Source organism: Myxocyprinus asiaticus, chromosome 4 (genome assembly GCF_019703515.2).
Source record: "Myxocyprinus asiaticus isolate MX2 ecotype Aquarium Trade chromosome 4, UBuf_Myxa_2, whole genome shotgun sequence".
Lineage (NCBI taxonomy): Eukaryota > Metazoa > Chordata > Actinopteri > Cypriniformes > Catostomidae > Myxocyprinus > Myxocyprinus asiaticus.
Genome location: NC_059347.1, coordinates 20753040 through 20769806, shown reverse-complemented (window position 1 = coordinate 20769806; position 16767 = coordinate 20753040). Strand labels below are relative to the sequence as shown.

At 37.3% G+C, this 16767-nt stretch overlaps 1 protein-coding gene across 3 annotated transcripts; it reads right to left on the bottom strand.

Annotated features, from left to right (window-relative positions):
• Nucleotides 1-1375: 1375 nt before the first annotated feature.
• LOC127439923 (monocarboxylate transporter 13-like) lies at nucleotides 1376-14288 on the bottom strand. Of its 3 annotated transcripts, XM_051696217.1 has the most exons (6): nucleotides 14210-14255; nucleotides 13363-13452; nucleotides 8986-9215; nucleotides 8617-8760; nucleotides 4996-5781; nucleotides 1376-3372 (listed from the first exon to the last, which is right to left on the bottom strand). In XM_051696217.1, exons 3-6 carry the CDS (start codon nucleotides 9185-9187, stop codon nucleotides 3179-3181), a joined length of 1326 nt encoding a protein of 441 aa, XP_051552177.1. In that variant the 5' UTR covers nucleotides 9188-9215; nucleotides 13363-13452; nucleotides 14210-14255; the 3' UTR covers nucleotides 1376-3178. The 3 variants fall into 3 exon arrangements, with proteins under 3 accessions (XP_051552177.1, XP_051552178.1, XP_051552179.1); XM_051696218.1 differs by lacking the exon at nucleotides 13363-13452 and having other exon boundaries at nucleotides 14210-14288; XM_051696219.1 differs by lacking the exon at nucleotides 13363-13452 and having other exon boundaries at nucleotides 14158-14258.
• Nucleotides 14289-16767: the final 2479 nt, after the last annotated feature.

The following is a 16767-nucleotide window of genomic DNA, read 5'->3' as shown; positions in this document are numbered from 1 at the left end:
TATCCTTTTGATCTTTCATTCAAAATATTCACAAAAATATATCCTCTAAAGGACATCAGACAACTGCAAACACAACAAAAGTTTTACCAAAAAACAAATATTTTTGTCAAATATATACACACTGCTGGACAAAAGTTTTGAAACACTCGACTGAAATGTTTCTCATGATCTTACAAATCTTTTGATCTGAAGGCGTATGCTTAAATGTTTGAAATTAGTTTTGTAGACAAAAATATAATTGTGCCACCATATTAATTTATTTCATTGAAAAACTAAAATTTAATTAAAAAAAGTTTTTGAAATGGATGACTTGGACCAAATAATAAAGAAAAGCAGCCAATAATTGCCCAACATACAGATGGGAACTCCTTCAATACTGTTTAAACAGCATCCCAGGGTGATATCTCGAGAAGTTGGTTGAGAAAATGTCAAGAGTACATTTCTGCAAAATCTAGGAAAATGTTGACTACTTACGTATATGAGTAACACTCAAAATACATATACATTTCACATAACCATATCAACTTCAACAGTATCAAATCTTGCAGTGTTTTGGAGGGTATTTGATATGTATATGTATTTTGAGTGTTGCTCTGTTTTCCTATAATATAAGAGCAACAGTCAAAGTACATATACATGTCAAATACCCTCAAAAACTGCAGGATTTAGGATTACATGTTATAGCAGGTTACAGCAGATCTTTCACTCTTTTATTAGAATTATACTACCACCTAGTGGTTAGATGAGAGCAAGATGATTTATTTTGTATCTGATTCTCATTGGAAAATGTTTCCATATGTGTTTGAGTTCTAAGCATGTAAATTATGGAAGAGAATTGAGACAAATCCTAGCTGTAGTCATATGTCCTTAAGAAACAGCACAATTGTTGTCATGTCACCATGCAGTAGCAACATACTGTATGTTTAGGGCTGCCTGTGATTGAAAGGAGCACATGAGAAAAATGATAAACATTTTTTTTATGCTAAAAGTTAGGAAACTTCAAAGAGCAACATTTCAAACTAATGAGGGATCTTTTAGTTTCTTTTATTTTACAAGAATTTAAAATGTTATTAAAAAACTGAAAACACAAAATACTCAATACGTTTTCTACACCATGTTCTCTCGTTCTGTCTGATTTGTAAATGTATCTAAACATTTTGTACTGTTTTTTCTTCTGTAAATGTGTTTGCAAGGAATACTACCCTCTGTATTGTCATATGTCATGAAGCATAATGTCTTGTAATTATAAAAATAAATAAAATGTTTGGTTTACTATATATAGGTAGCATGTACCAGTGTAGTATAGTATGAGGGCCACAGTGATGTCATACATTATATGAAGATTGAACATATTGTTGCAAAATGGAAACAGACATATAAGACATTAAGTTTAACAGTAAAACTGTTTCACAGTGATTGAACAAAATGTGAAGGTGAAGGGTCAATAGAGATATGTAGTTATCCCTGAATATCAAGAATAAATAAAAAATTGGTAATTAACAATATTGTTCTAGCATCTAGTTAAAGTGCACTGGATGAAGAAGTGGATCTATTCTGCACACATATACAGTAGCCAGACCTAGTGTCATGATATTCACCTACAACAAACTTGATTTCATTCATCAGATTTCAAATTAAAAAAAAAAAAAAATCATTTCTACTGGCCCATTTCACATAGACTTTGTATCTTCCCACTTATACATTTAGCCTTTTTCATTTACAAGTTAAACGTTTCAGCTCGTCAAAGGGAAAATCAAACCAAATACAGCTGTTCCCTGATCATCACTTAGACTTACTGAGCAGCAAACCAGAGATCCACACCATGAAAGCAAACTGACAAATCATTTAATGTCTTACACAGAAAAATAAAGTGTCTTTCTCTATATCTTTGGTGAGAGAACGTGTGTTTGGGAAAGTACCAAAATACTATACAATGAACATGACACTAAATTAAATAACATAGCAAGAGTCAGCAAGACAAGCGAAATAAACAATCGGCAGCATGTTTTCTTGAATCTCTGCTGCTTAAGAGGAACATTAGCTAAGTCCACCAAATTATTTTGCTAGCTGTTGCGTTTTGAGGTTAAAGGTGACATTCTCTGTTAAACTAATGTGCCAGCTTTGTCCCAAATAAGTAGATTTAAACATTTCAAAGACATCTTTGTGATTCCAACAATTCAGTTTGTGGACATAAATAATTAACACCACAGATACCATTTTCAACAAACTCAATGTGGTACTATACAGTTAGACTAACAGTGCCTAGTGAGATATGTTTATTTAAATTGTGAACCAAACCACTGCCTTAAAACCAGTTGAAACTGCATTATTCTCATTACGATGATGTGTAATTCTACATTTCAATTTGCAGAAAAACACCATCATAATTCTGAAACAATACAGTGGCCCCAAAAAGTTTTCAGACACTTAAGCCATTATAAAAATGTATGAATGTCATAGTCATTTATAAAAAATAAAATAGTACAAACACGCTCTTCAAACATAACATTTCACAAAGAGAAGCTTAATGGATTTAAATTACAAATCAATAAATATATAGTTTAAAATGAAAACAAAAAGTATTTGCACACTTTCTTGTCAAGCCTAGAGGAATATGTCTATACTAAAGTCAAGTGACACAAGGGCTGTAAAAAGTCATTGTAAAAATAGTTTGGAAAAGTACATTTGGGGAAGAGGTCTACAGCATAATTTGTTTGCAGATGCCACTGTGCTTTTTGGACACATGCATCTGGATGCCACTTGAAATATTACATATTGCTTGTTCTGTACACAAAAGACTATTTATATTGCTTTCAGATACAGTAAAATAGCCAATTTTACTTTTTTTTTTTTTTTTTTTTGCCAATACATTACGATGTTTGTTGATGTTATTCTAATAACAGTAAGGCAGCTGCATCTGCTCTCATTGATTTATTTCTAAAGGGCAGAAACAGACTCTCAGAATGGCACATCACAGTCTTTGTTGGTTCACATGTAGTGGCTTGAAATGTGCTTGCATTGAGGCCAGAGTCTAAACAGATCTCCTCTCACTGCCTAAAAGTTATGGGGTGAGAGGTTTCGATAATAAAACGCCTGTTACTTCTGCAAAGTAAAAACATGAAGATAATATGGCTCTGGATAGACCAAAGTTTAAATTATCTTCAGTGACTGGTGACTTTTAAACATCTGTGTGGTCCGCTTTATTTATCGGATGATCTGTAGTGTCGATACACGAATCTGATTGTTTGACAGGGAGTTTGTTCTTCTCCACCAGCCTGTCCACAAGCACCACGAAAACACCGGACAGGATAAGGCAGAGGCCAGACAAGTAGAAACCAGCACTGAAGTCGTTGGCCCAGTCCACCAGCCAGCCTGTGACAGATACATCACAGAAGAAACATGAGACGGGTGAAACAGACAGCCTGTGGAGCAAAGACACAGAAACCTGAGCCTGCATAACCTGCTGTTAGTGGTGTCATTCCTACTGAATCATCCTTTAATTAGGATGCTTGTGTAAATTAGCAGAACATTTCAAATGCTTATTTCTGCACAACCTACTTTGTAACAGTAAAATATACACTACGTAACTTGTAATTAAATAAACAAAATGCAAACCTGATACTTTGTACGTAGTGTTAACAAGACCTGCGCTTGTTAAGCAGGATGTAAAGAGAGACTTTGACTTGCCTTTGGCTTTATTTTCACAACTGCGCTAGGCGGATCCAATTTTCGTGAACGTGCAAGCAGACGCATGTGTGGGAATGCTTGCACAATCTGTCGGTGTACTGCGTGTTAAGTGCCACAAATCACAATTTGCTATTTTCCTGAGAAATAGGTAATTGCACTCCCACATCCGAGATGCACGTCTATTCTCGGAGTCAGCGCAAAGTCTAAACTCTAAACCTGCATTTGCAGTTTGGATAATCCACCAGTAGATGAAAATCAAAGAGCTATCAATCACTTAATACTATCCATGATTTGTATCAGTAGAGAAATTTGGTTAATTATACATATATGCTCTATAATGTAACGCATGACTTTCTTTCGCAGAACACTAACAAAGACTTTTAGAAGAATACCTCAGCTCTGTAGATCCATACAATGCAACTGAATGGTGGCCAGAACTTTGAAGGACCAAAAAGCACATAAAGGCAGCATAAAAGCAATCCATAAGACTCCATTGTTTTAATCCATATCTTCAGAAGCAATATAATAGGTCTGAGTGAGAAACAGATCAATATTTAAGACCTTTTTTTTTTTTTTTAACTATAAACCTCCACTTTCACTTCCACATTCTTTTCTTTTTGGCAATTCACATTCTTCGTGCAGATCGCCATCTACTGGGCAGGGAAGAGAATTTATAGTAAAAAAGGACCTAAATAATGTTTCTGTTTCTCACCCACACCTATCTTATCGCTTCAGAAGATATGGATTTAACCACTGGAGGCACATGGATACTTTTTTGCTGCCTTAATGTGCTTTTGGATCTTAAAAGTTCTGGTCACCATTCACTTGCATTGAACCAACCAACAGAGCTGAAATATTCTTCTAAAAAACCTTGATTTGTGTTCTGCTGAAGAAAGAAAGTCATACACATCTGGGATGGCATGAAGGCGAGTAAATGATAAGAGAATTTTCATTTTTGGGTCAACTATCCCTTAAGACGTAGACGTCTTAAAACAGGGCCCAAAATGTGTTACTGGGTCTAAGTGACTAAAAATAGAGCAGATCACAAATGAATGCATAACTGGGTATTATTATAGTAATTATAATTGATTATTAAATTCTATAATTAAGTCATTTAATTTTCATTGTCAGAATGCTGCGTCGTAATGCATTGATTTTATAATCAATGAATGCCCCTAGTGAAAAATAGAAAAATATAGACATAGGAAATATAGGAAAAAGACAAATATAAAACATACATTTTGGTTGATAATCTTGCAAAGAAATATGGTTAAAAGAAAAGAAATACAATAAAATAAACACACTAACCTGCAGCAGGTGGACCCACAAATCCTCCAGAGCTCCGTAACAGCATGAAGAGCCCCAGGGCACTATCAAACCCCTCCAGTCCAACAATATCTACAATACTCGTCACATGGATGGCCACCACACAGCCAAACAGGAAGCCATAGAGTGAAGAGAACACCAGGATTGCCCAGTAGTTCTGTGCAATGGGAAGCAAAAGTAGCACCACACCCAGCGCTGTGACCACCATAGTCAACAACTGCAGGTTCCTCATGAGCCGCAGATTAGCCAGCCATCCACATGCGAGTCTGCCCAGCAGATCTGCCAGTGCCAGCACTGACAGGATGGAGGCTGCCCAGTACTGCTCCATGCCCAGGCTGTTGGCATAGGGCACCAGAAATAAAGGTGGGATGAAGAAACCTGCAGCAGCCAAGATGGCAAACACGATATATAGCAGCAGCTCGGGCCTCTGAATCAGAGACCATTGAAAAGTGACTCCTTTTGACAACTTGCTTTGCTCTTTAGGGTCCAGCACCAGTTTGCCTTTGAAAGAGGTTTGTGAAGGTAGTTTTGCTTGGAGTGGTCTCATCAAAGCTCCACATACACACAGATTCAGCTGAATACCTCCAATGATGAGTAGAGACCCCTGCCAAGAATAGCTATCAATAAGCCATTGGAAAAACAGGCTGAATATCATGGCAAAGACACACTCTCCAGAGCTGGCGATAGCATAGGCAATTGGACGCCAGTGTTTGAAATAATGGCTGACCATGCTGTTTGCTGGAATCCAAGACAATGACATTCCAAGCCCTAGATCACAACAAGGAAAAACTTGACACAACACACCTAATTTTCAATTATCATCAAAGACTTGGCTATAAGATGATTTCGACATATGCTTAGACTTGCACAGTACATACGTCATAGCTTGCTTTTTTATACAGAAATCTGATACATGGCAATACATGTTAAAAAAACAAAAAAAAAACACGTTCATTTATAGTTTCAATAATAATAATTAAAAAAAAGCCACATGTACAAAATAGACAAAAGGTCTGTTTATTTGAAATATTTAGAATTTGAAATATATATATATAGCCATTTATCAGATTTATGTCTCCAAACGACCCCCACTGATGTCCCCCTATTGGTGAGGTTAAGTAAATCTGTGTTTGAAATAACATATCCTATTACATCAGTATACATCATATACTGCCTGCCAAATGGTGTAAGAGTGTACATATTGTAGTACACAGAATTCAGCTTTTTAAAAATATGGTATACTACATAGACCTTATTCACACTAGTGCCATATTTGATTTTTAATGGGAATGACAACGAGGCTGTGAGGGATTTACTTACAGTCTCTTCAATGGGCTGTACTGCAGTTTAAAGTGTTTTTGGATTGTTCTGCGACAAACATTGATAAAATATCTGTCCAAGAACATTCAGTATACAAAGAACTCCAGACAACTTGAGTTGTAGAAAATCAGATGTGATCTAGGAGCTTTATACAGTTTTATACCGTTCGTGCCATTGAAGAGACTAAGTCTATCCCTCACAACCTCGTTGTCATTCCCACTAAAAATCAAAAGATGCCGCTAGCGTGAATAAGGTCTATGGTTCTTAAAGGTGCAGTATGTAAGATTCAGAAACCCTTGTTATTAATGACACCTGCGGCTGTTAAGTGAACTGCAGCCAGCTACCTGTTGCTCATGCTCGCGCGCGCACACACTCCATAGGGACGCGAGTGAGCATTGGCCAAAACAATGACGTAACGTACAAAGAGACTGAACGTGATTCACCGGCATCATGCTGACAGATGAGGTAGCATAATTAAAATTACACAGTTATGATTGTTTTACTACAAACTTTGAGACTAAACTAAAACTACTTATCAGCTAACATAGCACACTGATACACACATACAGCTACATACTACTGCACTATTCCAGACAGTTTACTGTTGCACTGCACTGTTATGTTGCACTATTGTACATTTTGTATGTCATATGTTGTACTACGATCAAGAAACCAGCGTATTTGCTTAAATTGATCCTGTATACTTGACTTTTAGTATAAAGAGAAGATCGTTGAAATGATTTGAAAGCTACGAAGCAAGGTAGCTTGCAGTTCGTCAACGTTAGCAGGCAAGATCAAGTTAGCTAAAATTACACAGATCAGTTATGCAAGCTTACTTGTCCAATAAGAAGAACACCAATTCAGGGTCGGTTTTGATCCCCAAAACCGAACGAAGGTACCTCCAGGAATCAAATACCCTGCCGATTTTCACTCTAGTTTTTGTTCGACCACGATCACGTTCCCGCTTAGCCAGACGGGATTCAGTAGATAAATGTTTTTTTTTTTTTTTTTGCCTCACTCGGAGTTTGTGTAGGAGTTGGTGTTGTGCTGGGAGTCAGACGTTTGCTGGATTCCATCTCTAAGATAACGTTACCTAGTGTTGCAGTTTGTTGTCGCTGTTGAATAGCAGAAGAGAAGCACTGAGGCAAGGCTCTCGGGAGTGCACATAAATGTCACATCCTTTGGATTTTCCCGGCAAAACCGACCCGCTCCCTTTGCATGAAAATCAGTCTACAGGCTTTAATAGGCTACCTAGAAATTCCAGGAAGGGCACATTTTTTAAGTTGCGTTACAAGCCGTTCACACATTGGCAAAAAAAAAATTTAATAAATAAAAAGGCGAATATTACATGAAAATTGTTACATATTGCACCTTTAAACTTGAAGTCTCCATCCCTAAATTTGCACCATTTTCTAAGGATAAATGCACTGCATTTTGCAAAATAGCACTTGAGCTAGTGAACTTGGCATGTACACCATAAACTAAAAGGGACAGTTTGCCAAAAAAGACAACTTTGTCATCATTACTCGCCCTCATGTTGTTTCAAACCCATATTACTTTCTTTCGTGGAAGACAATGGGAGACTTTAGGCAGTATGTTGCATCCTTTTTCAAAGCAATGAAAGTTAATAGTGATGGAGCCTGCATTCCTCCAGAGACTATTTAGCAGAGATGGGTCACTTCTATTAAAATGAATGGGAGAAATTGGAACGTCCAACAGTCAACAAATGTAGAAAGGAAGTCCCACCTTACAGGCAAAAGAACCAATCATCTTTTAGAACCAGACATCGTCTGTCAGTCAACTCGAGAATGCACATGCGCATTAGCTATACAACCAATGTAAAATCTGAGGTAAAGAAGCTCAATTTATGATATCAGTGCAGTCAGGTTTTACTGCTGATTTGAAATATGTTCTTTGAGCGTAATCTTGACCAACCATTTCAGTCTTTCCCCATTCAAGTAGATAGGAGCTGTACTTGTATGCCACTTGTTTACATAGAAAATAGCTTCCCAAGAGTGTTCCAAAGATGGCCACCAAGTGACCTGACTTGCTAAAAAGATTTTGGCTCCACTGAAGAAAAAAGTAATAAGGGTTTGGAACAACATGAGGGTGAGTAATTAACAGAATTTTCAAGTTAAGTGAACTTTACTGAACTTAATATGACATAGGATATCATAAGAAAGTGTTAAATTTATTCACAGACTGTATACTGAATTTCAAGTAGAATGACATTTTAAAGACATCCAAACCATGTTTTCTTAAGCATCCAGCCTTTGCACTTACCTTGCAGCACACCCATAGACAGATACATCCCAGGCAGGCTGAGGCCTAAAGAGGCAATAACCATTCCTGAGGCAGCCAGAAGCCCTCCGATCATGATAACAGCTCGCTGTGATAGGTGCACACTGAGGGCACTGGCAAGCGGAGCTGAACAGAAGAGTAAAACAACCCATTAAAGAGCACCACCATACAGGTCTGAAGCATCCTCACTAGGATAACATCCTGACAAGGCAGGAAGTCTTGTTCATGAAATGCCAATTTCAAGATAACTTGTTACACTGGTTCTGGAGGAATTCATCAAATTTCTGTTGATAACAATAAGGAAAACAACACTAAAAATTAAAAACAGTACTTGAATGGGGTTTCTCTCACCTCCCAAATGAAACACAGCAATAGTGGTTGAGGTCACCCAAGAGGTAGTACTGGTAAGGACACTGTAGTGTCTTTGGATTTCAAGGAAAAACAGGCCAAAGTTCTTTAGAACAGCAGCAGTGAGGCCCATGATGAAGAAGGACGAGCTGACCACGACCCAACCGTAGCCACCATCTGGTGGGTCGGTCAAATACTTCTCCATTGTGGACTTGTCAAGCTGTCCTTACCCTCTGAAAAACAATGTCACATTATTTTGATATTGGAAAGTATTAAGGCCTATATACACAGTCACAAGAAAAATGTTACCTTTAGGGGTACAACAGCTTGTTACTGGGGCAGTACCCTCAAAAGTACAGTCATGGTACCCTCTTTACACCTTATGGTAGTAATATGTACCCATTAGGAACAGATCAGACACTTAAGGAACTAATATGTACCTTTTCAGGACAAATAATTTACAAATAAATTCTGCCCCAGTGACAAGTTGATGTACCCCTAAAAGGTACAATTTTTGCAAAAACAATTCTGACAGTGTATGTACATACTGAAAAATAAATTATGTATACAATGATTTTATGTAAAAGATGTACTATGTTTTCATAAAAAATAAAAAAAGCATCTGAAGTAATCAAACGGAGTATTTTTTATTTAGTAAACATTTGTATTACATTACTGTATTATAGGAAAGAGATCTCAAATGAGATTTCCTTAATTTATACAGTATAAATAGATATGATTTCAAATGAGATTTGTAAATTCCATTCACCCTTTGCTATATTTAAAGTACTACATCAACACATTATCTGATGTTTTACTTTGCGCATTAAAATAAATATACACTCATTTCAGATCAGATGACTGCAACACACTCCAAAAATGTGGAGACAAACATTTGGAAATGGAAAATTCAGGACTAGTAACAATCTGAGTTGAAATAACATGGTGATGAGAAAAGGGAAACGATAAACAGGTGAGGCAGTCATGTTATAGCATACAAGAAGCCTCCTAAACAAATAAAATAAAAAGGATGTGTCGAGGCTTGCCAATGTGCCAACAGGTTCATCAGCAAGCCAGCACTTTGAGAACAATGTACTTTAAAGACAAACTGAAAGGATTTTAGGAATTTCACCCTCTACAGTGCACAATATAGTTAAAAGATTCAAGGAATCTGGTAATGTTTCTGAAATTCTGAATGTGATCTCGGATCCCTCAGATATCACTGTCTTAAAAACAGTCATGCGTCTGTAATGGATATCATGACATGGGCTTGGGAATATTTAGGTAAACCTTTGTCAGTCAACACCTTTCATGGAATCATGTTTTGTGGTCCAACAAGTCCATATTCTTTAAATAATTTTTGGAAAAAAACAGCCAATCGTGTTCTCCGGGTCAAAGAGGAAAAGGAACATCCAAGCAGTTTTAAGTGTCTGTCATGGTGTGGGGGTGTGTCAGTGCCCATGGTATGGGTAACTTGCAAATCTGTGAGGGCACCATTAATGCAGAAATATATGCAAACATTTTGGAGCAACATATGCTGCCATCCAGTTGCCATTTTTTGCAGGGATGTCCCTGCATTTTCAAACAGGACAACGCCAAACCACATAATGCCCAGATTAAGTGTATGGCTGCGTAAGCAGAGAGTGCGGGTGCAGTCCTGACCTGTTTTTATTTGAGAATGTGTGGAGCATTATGAAGCATACAATACAGCAATGAAGGCACCATACAATTGTGCAGCTGAAGACCTGAATAGTGGATGAATGGGGGAAAATTCTGCTCGCTAAATAAAAAAATAATATATATATATATTTTTTATTATTAAGATAAACCAAGACCAAATGGAGATTTTGCTTAAGACTTTTCCTGAGAAAAGACCCGAGTAATTTCAAATATGTATCTTCTCTTCCCTCCTGGGTTTCAGAAGAGATTTCAACAATGTCTCAAACTGATCTTGGATTTGCTATGATACTCAAACACTTCACATTGTTTCATTAAAAGCTCTTTTAAAACCAAATTATTTGTTCTATGCCATCTACATTTGTTTAACAGCTCTATATTCTTATGGCACGTCAAAAAATGGTTCTTTTTTATTATTTCTCATTTTAGGAAATAAAAAATTGATACTTAAATGAGAAATCAATTTAATCTTGGTTGTAGTCCGCTGTTTTCTTTGTTTTGTACTGTGGGAGTGAAGTTAAAAGGCCTACAAAGTTTGTGAATGCTCCAGCTGTGCTCACTTTACATCTTACTTTGGTTATGGATTCATTAGAGTTAACACCTTTGCAGCCTGTTCCTAGATAAATTCCTTTTCTTAAATCCATTTCCTTCTTTTAGCCTTTGAGCCTCTGAGCTCAACCTCTGACTGAATTATATGGTGGAAAACATTTTTCTAATTAAGAAGAGAGCAGTCAATTGATGGTCACCTTTTACCTGAAACGTTCAAATACTCACCACAAATAGTTTAATTTGCATTATGTAATTTATTTTACAATTGAGTTGAACATTCAGGCTGTCGAAAAAGTAAAACTAATTTAAAAGATAATAGCTAGATTATTAAAATCTGTGGTCAGGCCGAGTGTCGCCCTGCTTGCTGCGGAGTATGCTTTGTGAGGCAGTGATGAGTCAAAGCCTGCGCAGGACAGGCTTGGTGAGTCATTGTGGGTTAGTATATTGATGCGAAGGACCTGCTGATTTCTGGCGCTCGCAAGGGATTTCCATGGTGACTGTTTGTTCCTGTTAGGCCTGTGTTCTTGGGAACTATTCCCTGGCATTGCTGTCCTATGCTTTGTGATGTTGTGCTTCAGGGTTTCCAGCATTGCTCATCTCTTCTAGTTTTGAGTTAAGTGTTAATCAAGTAGCACTGTGGTGTTCAAGGATAATTAGTCCAGCATCTGAAACCAGTGTAGTTTTATCATGGAATGGCAAAATATGTGTCCTTACACAAAGCTACATGAAACCCTGAAAAGCATAAGGATTTAACTAAACGATGTAACAAAAAAGTGGAAGCATGGAGAGATGCGGCCCTCAAGTCAAGAGGTTTAACACCAGCACTCGGCGCGTTCAGTTGTTCTAATTGTGAGTCCAGCGGTTTACTATACCTATTGTTGCATTTTGTTTATGAATATAAGTGAAGTCATCTTGTTTTATTTATGTTGATAAACAGAATTTCATGCACTCAAACAAACAAAATTCCATCAAATTGAATTGTTTCAAAAAAATAAAATAAATGTTAATATATTGAGGTTTTATTCATTTAATTTTGTTATGAAATTGAAATGCGTAAATCTTAAATATAGGCAAGTTTTTGGAGTGTGCGCTCAAAAGGATCATTTGAGTAGACATTAGACAAACATTTTTAGATTTAGCTTTTTTTTTTGGCATATTTTGAAGTGCTGACATGCCATGATTTCAGACACATGTATACAAGCAAGGGATAAAGAAGCGTCTTCTGGCTGCAGCCTCTGCTTCACAGCAACAGGAAGTGAACATATATCATGCGCTCTGCTTTAGGAAGTGTTTAGGTTAGTGTGGTTTGCAAGCCTCAATCCAGTTTTTATTCAATGGAATGTTATAGTTCTCTCATCAGTCATTTTAGTTACTGTCGGGCTTATTTTTAAGTAATTCATTAATAGGAAAGTAAGAAAATGAGCATACAAATTGTAACTGTCAAAGCTTTTTCATTTTAACAAATTTTATTTATTTTGAATGTTTGGTGATGTTTCAGTTGAGTTTACGCATGTGCATAGCTATCAAAGTCATGATTCGCACTGCCTTTCAGATGACAGCGAAGGTATTGGGGGGGGAAAAACATCATCATTTTCAGCAGCGTTAGATCTTAGGGTAAAGTGACAAATCTGTGCCCCCTTCGAAATTTCAAATGCCCCCTTGGGTAAATTATCCTGGCTCCGACTCATGTTCATGTTACATTCACTTGTTTTGTCCTTGACTTATTCCCTCTCCCCATGTTACAGCCGAAGTATTAAACAATGCCATTAGACTAATAATCCCTGTTGAATTCCCAATTAAACAGCTGCTTACCACCGGTTAAGCTATTCATGAAGTGGGAAAGAGACCATTCTCCCCTTTCAATGGAACTCGCTCCCCTGCTGATAAAATCTTCTATCCTCATCAATACAAATTCAGTGTTATACCCAGGGTATTCTTCAGACTACCCATCTACCGGTCAAAACAATGCCACTTGCCAGCCTCCAGGCCATTGTGTGCTGCGAGTCTGTGACAGAGGGATACTGCTTCAAACTAAGAAAATGTTAGGCACAGTAAGAGCACCATGTTTGATGTGTTTTTTTTTTTATCTGTGATAATCCATACTCTGAAAATGTGTCTAAAGGTCCGGGTGTGAGAGTAAATAAAGGCACTCACAAGGACTGTGGCTCTATGGTCCATGTCCGTCATGTGTCTGCACTGTTTTTGCATGCATCCAGCCTGTCCGGAATCGGTCTACATCAGCACCTTTGTTGCATGTCAAATCACACCCTACTATTAAATCCAATGTTGACTCACTAAGATGGCAGAATTATGTTTATGTTCAACTCCAATTTTCATAAGACAGCATGATGCAACATAAGCAAAATAATTACATTTTTATTATTTTAAATTTTAATTTAAAATAAATTGATATTTAACTATATATCAAATAATTGCATTTATTTATTATTTGTATAATTTCAAAATGATTTAAGTTAATTAAATTGATATATCATATAATAATTTTAATTATTATTTATTAAAAATAAACTGTGAAGTAAACTTAAATTATCCACATGCAAAATAATTATTGCCTAATTTTCAAAAAGCAAAATCAATGTAAAAAAAGATTCTTCTTTATATTTATTTATTTATTTATTTTTTTAAAGGAATTGTTCAAAATGGAAAAAATCACAGAAATTATTTTTTATATATATATATATAAATTAACATATTACATTTAGCTAAAACATTACCGGACAGAAGGTGAACTTGCAGTGAAAACTATCGTGAAACATAATGATAAATACAGTATATAATTTGTGTAGCCTATACTGTCTGTATGTTTATACTCTGAGCGAGTAATGTAGCCTGATCTGTACTCTGTTGACTTAATGTCGCTGCTACTTTTCGAATAATTTCCCCTCATAAAGTACAATTTATCGGTAAGTCGGCAGCATGTCATCGAACCAATTGCCTACGTCCTCCAGTGTTTTTAGAATACAACACATAGCTAAAATACCGTGTGGAAACGAGCAGTCCTCGGTCAGGTCCTCGTCATGTCCCTCACCGGCAGCAGAGCAGCAGCGACGAGCAGCGCATGCTACTGCCGCCGTCTGTTTATAATCTCGCGACAGTGCTGGCCACGCCCCTTACGACCACAATCTGGGCCACGCAGAAGAGAACAAACGCTTTCGTCCGGTTGTACTTTCGTCAATGACCAGTACTTCAAATGCAGCTGCAGAAACTGAAATGAAGCGTAAAACAAAATAGTACATGTTTCAAGCCCACGTGTCATTTAACTACGCACTCACCCACCACTTTATTAGGTACACCTATTTATTCGTGTGATTATCTAATCAGCCAATCGTGTGGCAGCAGTGCGGTGTGTATTATCATGCAGATACGGGTCAGGAGCTTCAGTTAATGTTCACATCAACCATCAGAATGGAGAAAAAAATGTGATCTCAGTGATTTGGACCATGGCATGATTGTTGGTGCCAGACTGGCTGGTTTGAGTATTTCTGTAACTGTTGATCTCCTGGGATTTTAACACACATCAGTCTATAGAGTGTATCGAGAATGGTGCAAAAAACAAAAACAAAAATAGCCAGTGAGTGGTCAAAAATGGCTGGTTAATGACAGAGGTCAGAGGAGAACGGTCAGTCTGGTCCAAGCTGACAGGAAGGTGACAGTAACGTAAATAACAACACGTTACAACAGTGCTATGCAGAAAGCATTTCTGAACACACAACACATCGAACATTGAGGCGGATGGGCTGCAGCAGCAGAAGACCCCTCTGGGTACCACTACCGTCTGCTAAGAACAGTAAACTGAGGCTGCATTGGGCACAGGCTCACCAAAACTGGACGGTAGACGATTGGAAATACATTGTCTGATCTGACAAATCTTGATTTCTGCTACAACATGCAGATGGTAGGGTCAGAATTTGGCGTAAACAACATGAATGTATGGATCCATCCTGACTTGTGTCAATGATTCAGGCTGGAGGTGGTGGTTTAATGGTGTGGGGAATGTTTGCTTGGCACACATAAAGCACCTTAATACCAATTGAGCATCGTTTTTGCCACAGCCTACCTGAGTATTGTTGCTGACCATGGTCTACCCATCTTCTAATAATGGCTACTTCCAGCATGATAACGCGCCATGCCATTTAGCACACGTCATCTCAAACTGGTTCCAGGAACATGACAAGAGCTCAGTGTACTCCAATGGCCTCCACAGTCACTAGATCTCAATCCAATGGAGCACCTTTGGAATGTGGTGGAACGAGACATTCGCAGCATGAATGTGCAGCTGACAAACCTTCAGCAACTGCATGATACTGTCATGTCAGCATGAAGCACAATCTCTAAGGAATATTTCCAGCACCTTGTTAAATCCATGCCAAGAAGAATTCAGGCCATTCAGGGGGCAAAGAGGGGTCCTACCCAGTATTAGATATACTGTACCTAATAAAGTGGTCGGTGGGTGTACATTCTCATGCTCATTTATTCTAAACGTAATAAGCAAGAACTCTGAGGAACATGATGTTGCAAATGTTCCAAAAAACATAACAGTGTAGTAAATTGTAACTGTTCAAATGTAAACAATTGTGTGTAGATAGTGATGGCCTAATCTTAGCTTTAAAAAATAAAATAAAAAAAGTTTCCATGTTCAAAACTGGGTAGGGATGTATTAATTGGCATCTCATGTGCTTTTGAACAAAGTGCCATTATTTCTCCAGGGAAATGGTCCATTTTGACAGTGTGCAGTAAGCTGAATGCTTGTTAGGCACCAAACATCTAATATAGATGCAAATGCATGCACACATAATTCACTTAAACATCTGTTTAAGTTATTAAAAAAATTATGTGAATGCCATAAATAAAAGTAATGCAACAACTCAAAAGCCAGCTCCACTTCCATGCACTGAGGGAAAATGGCTGAGATTGTTTACATTTCAGTAAACAATAAGACAAAGCAAAGCTGTATGTTTGGCGACTAGCCATAGTATACTTGGATCAGTTTAATTTTGGAAACTCAATTATTAAATATGGTGCAATGACAGGGTGCCAGATTTAGTGGGACAGTCTGTGAGGTGGAAACTGGTACCAGCTAGTTGTAAGAGGATAATGTCATGTCTGTTTGACATACCCCACTGTTGCCATTCCAAAGCTCAGATGGGTTGACATTTCTGAATACCAACACAGCATGTTGCTTTATCAGAACATCCTTTTTACCCTATACAAATATCAGTGATACATCCTATCCAGTAAATACAAAGGATGTTTGATTTTGGCCAAAGGAAAAGGAAATGAATTGCAACATTCCTACCACAGAATACCCTGAAGAGTTATGCAAGTATAAGGTATGGCTGAAAGAGATGCATTTCAGTAGTCTGCATGACAGACTGTCAAGCATTGTATGTCCATTGCTAGAGGATAATGGATAAAAATAGCAGTGGGAAATGGCTTGTTAACAGCTACTACTTTTGGGCTAAAACAATGACTTTTAAATGCATGAGCAGACTTCATTACTTATTAAAAGTAGAAAGACTTTGTCTTACAACAGCAAGA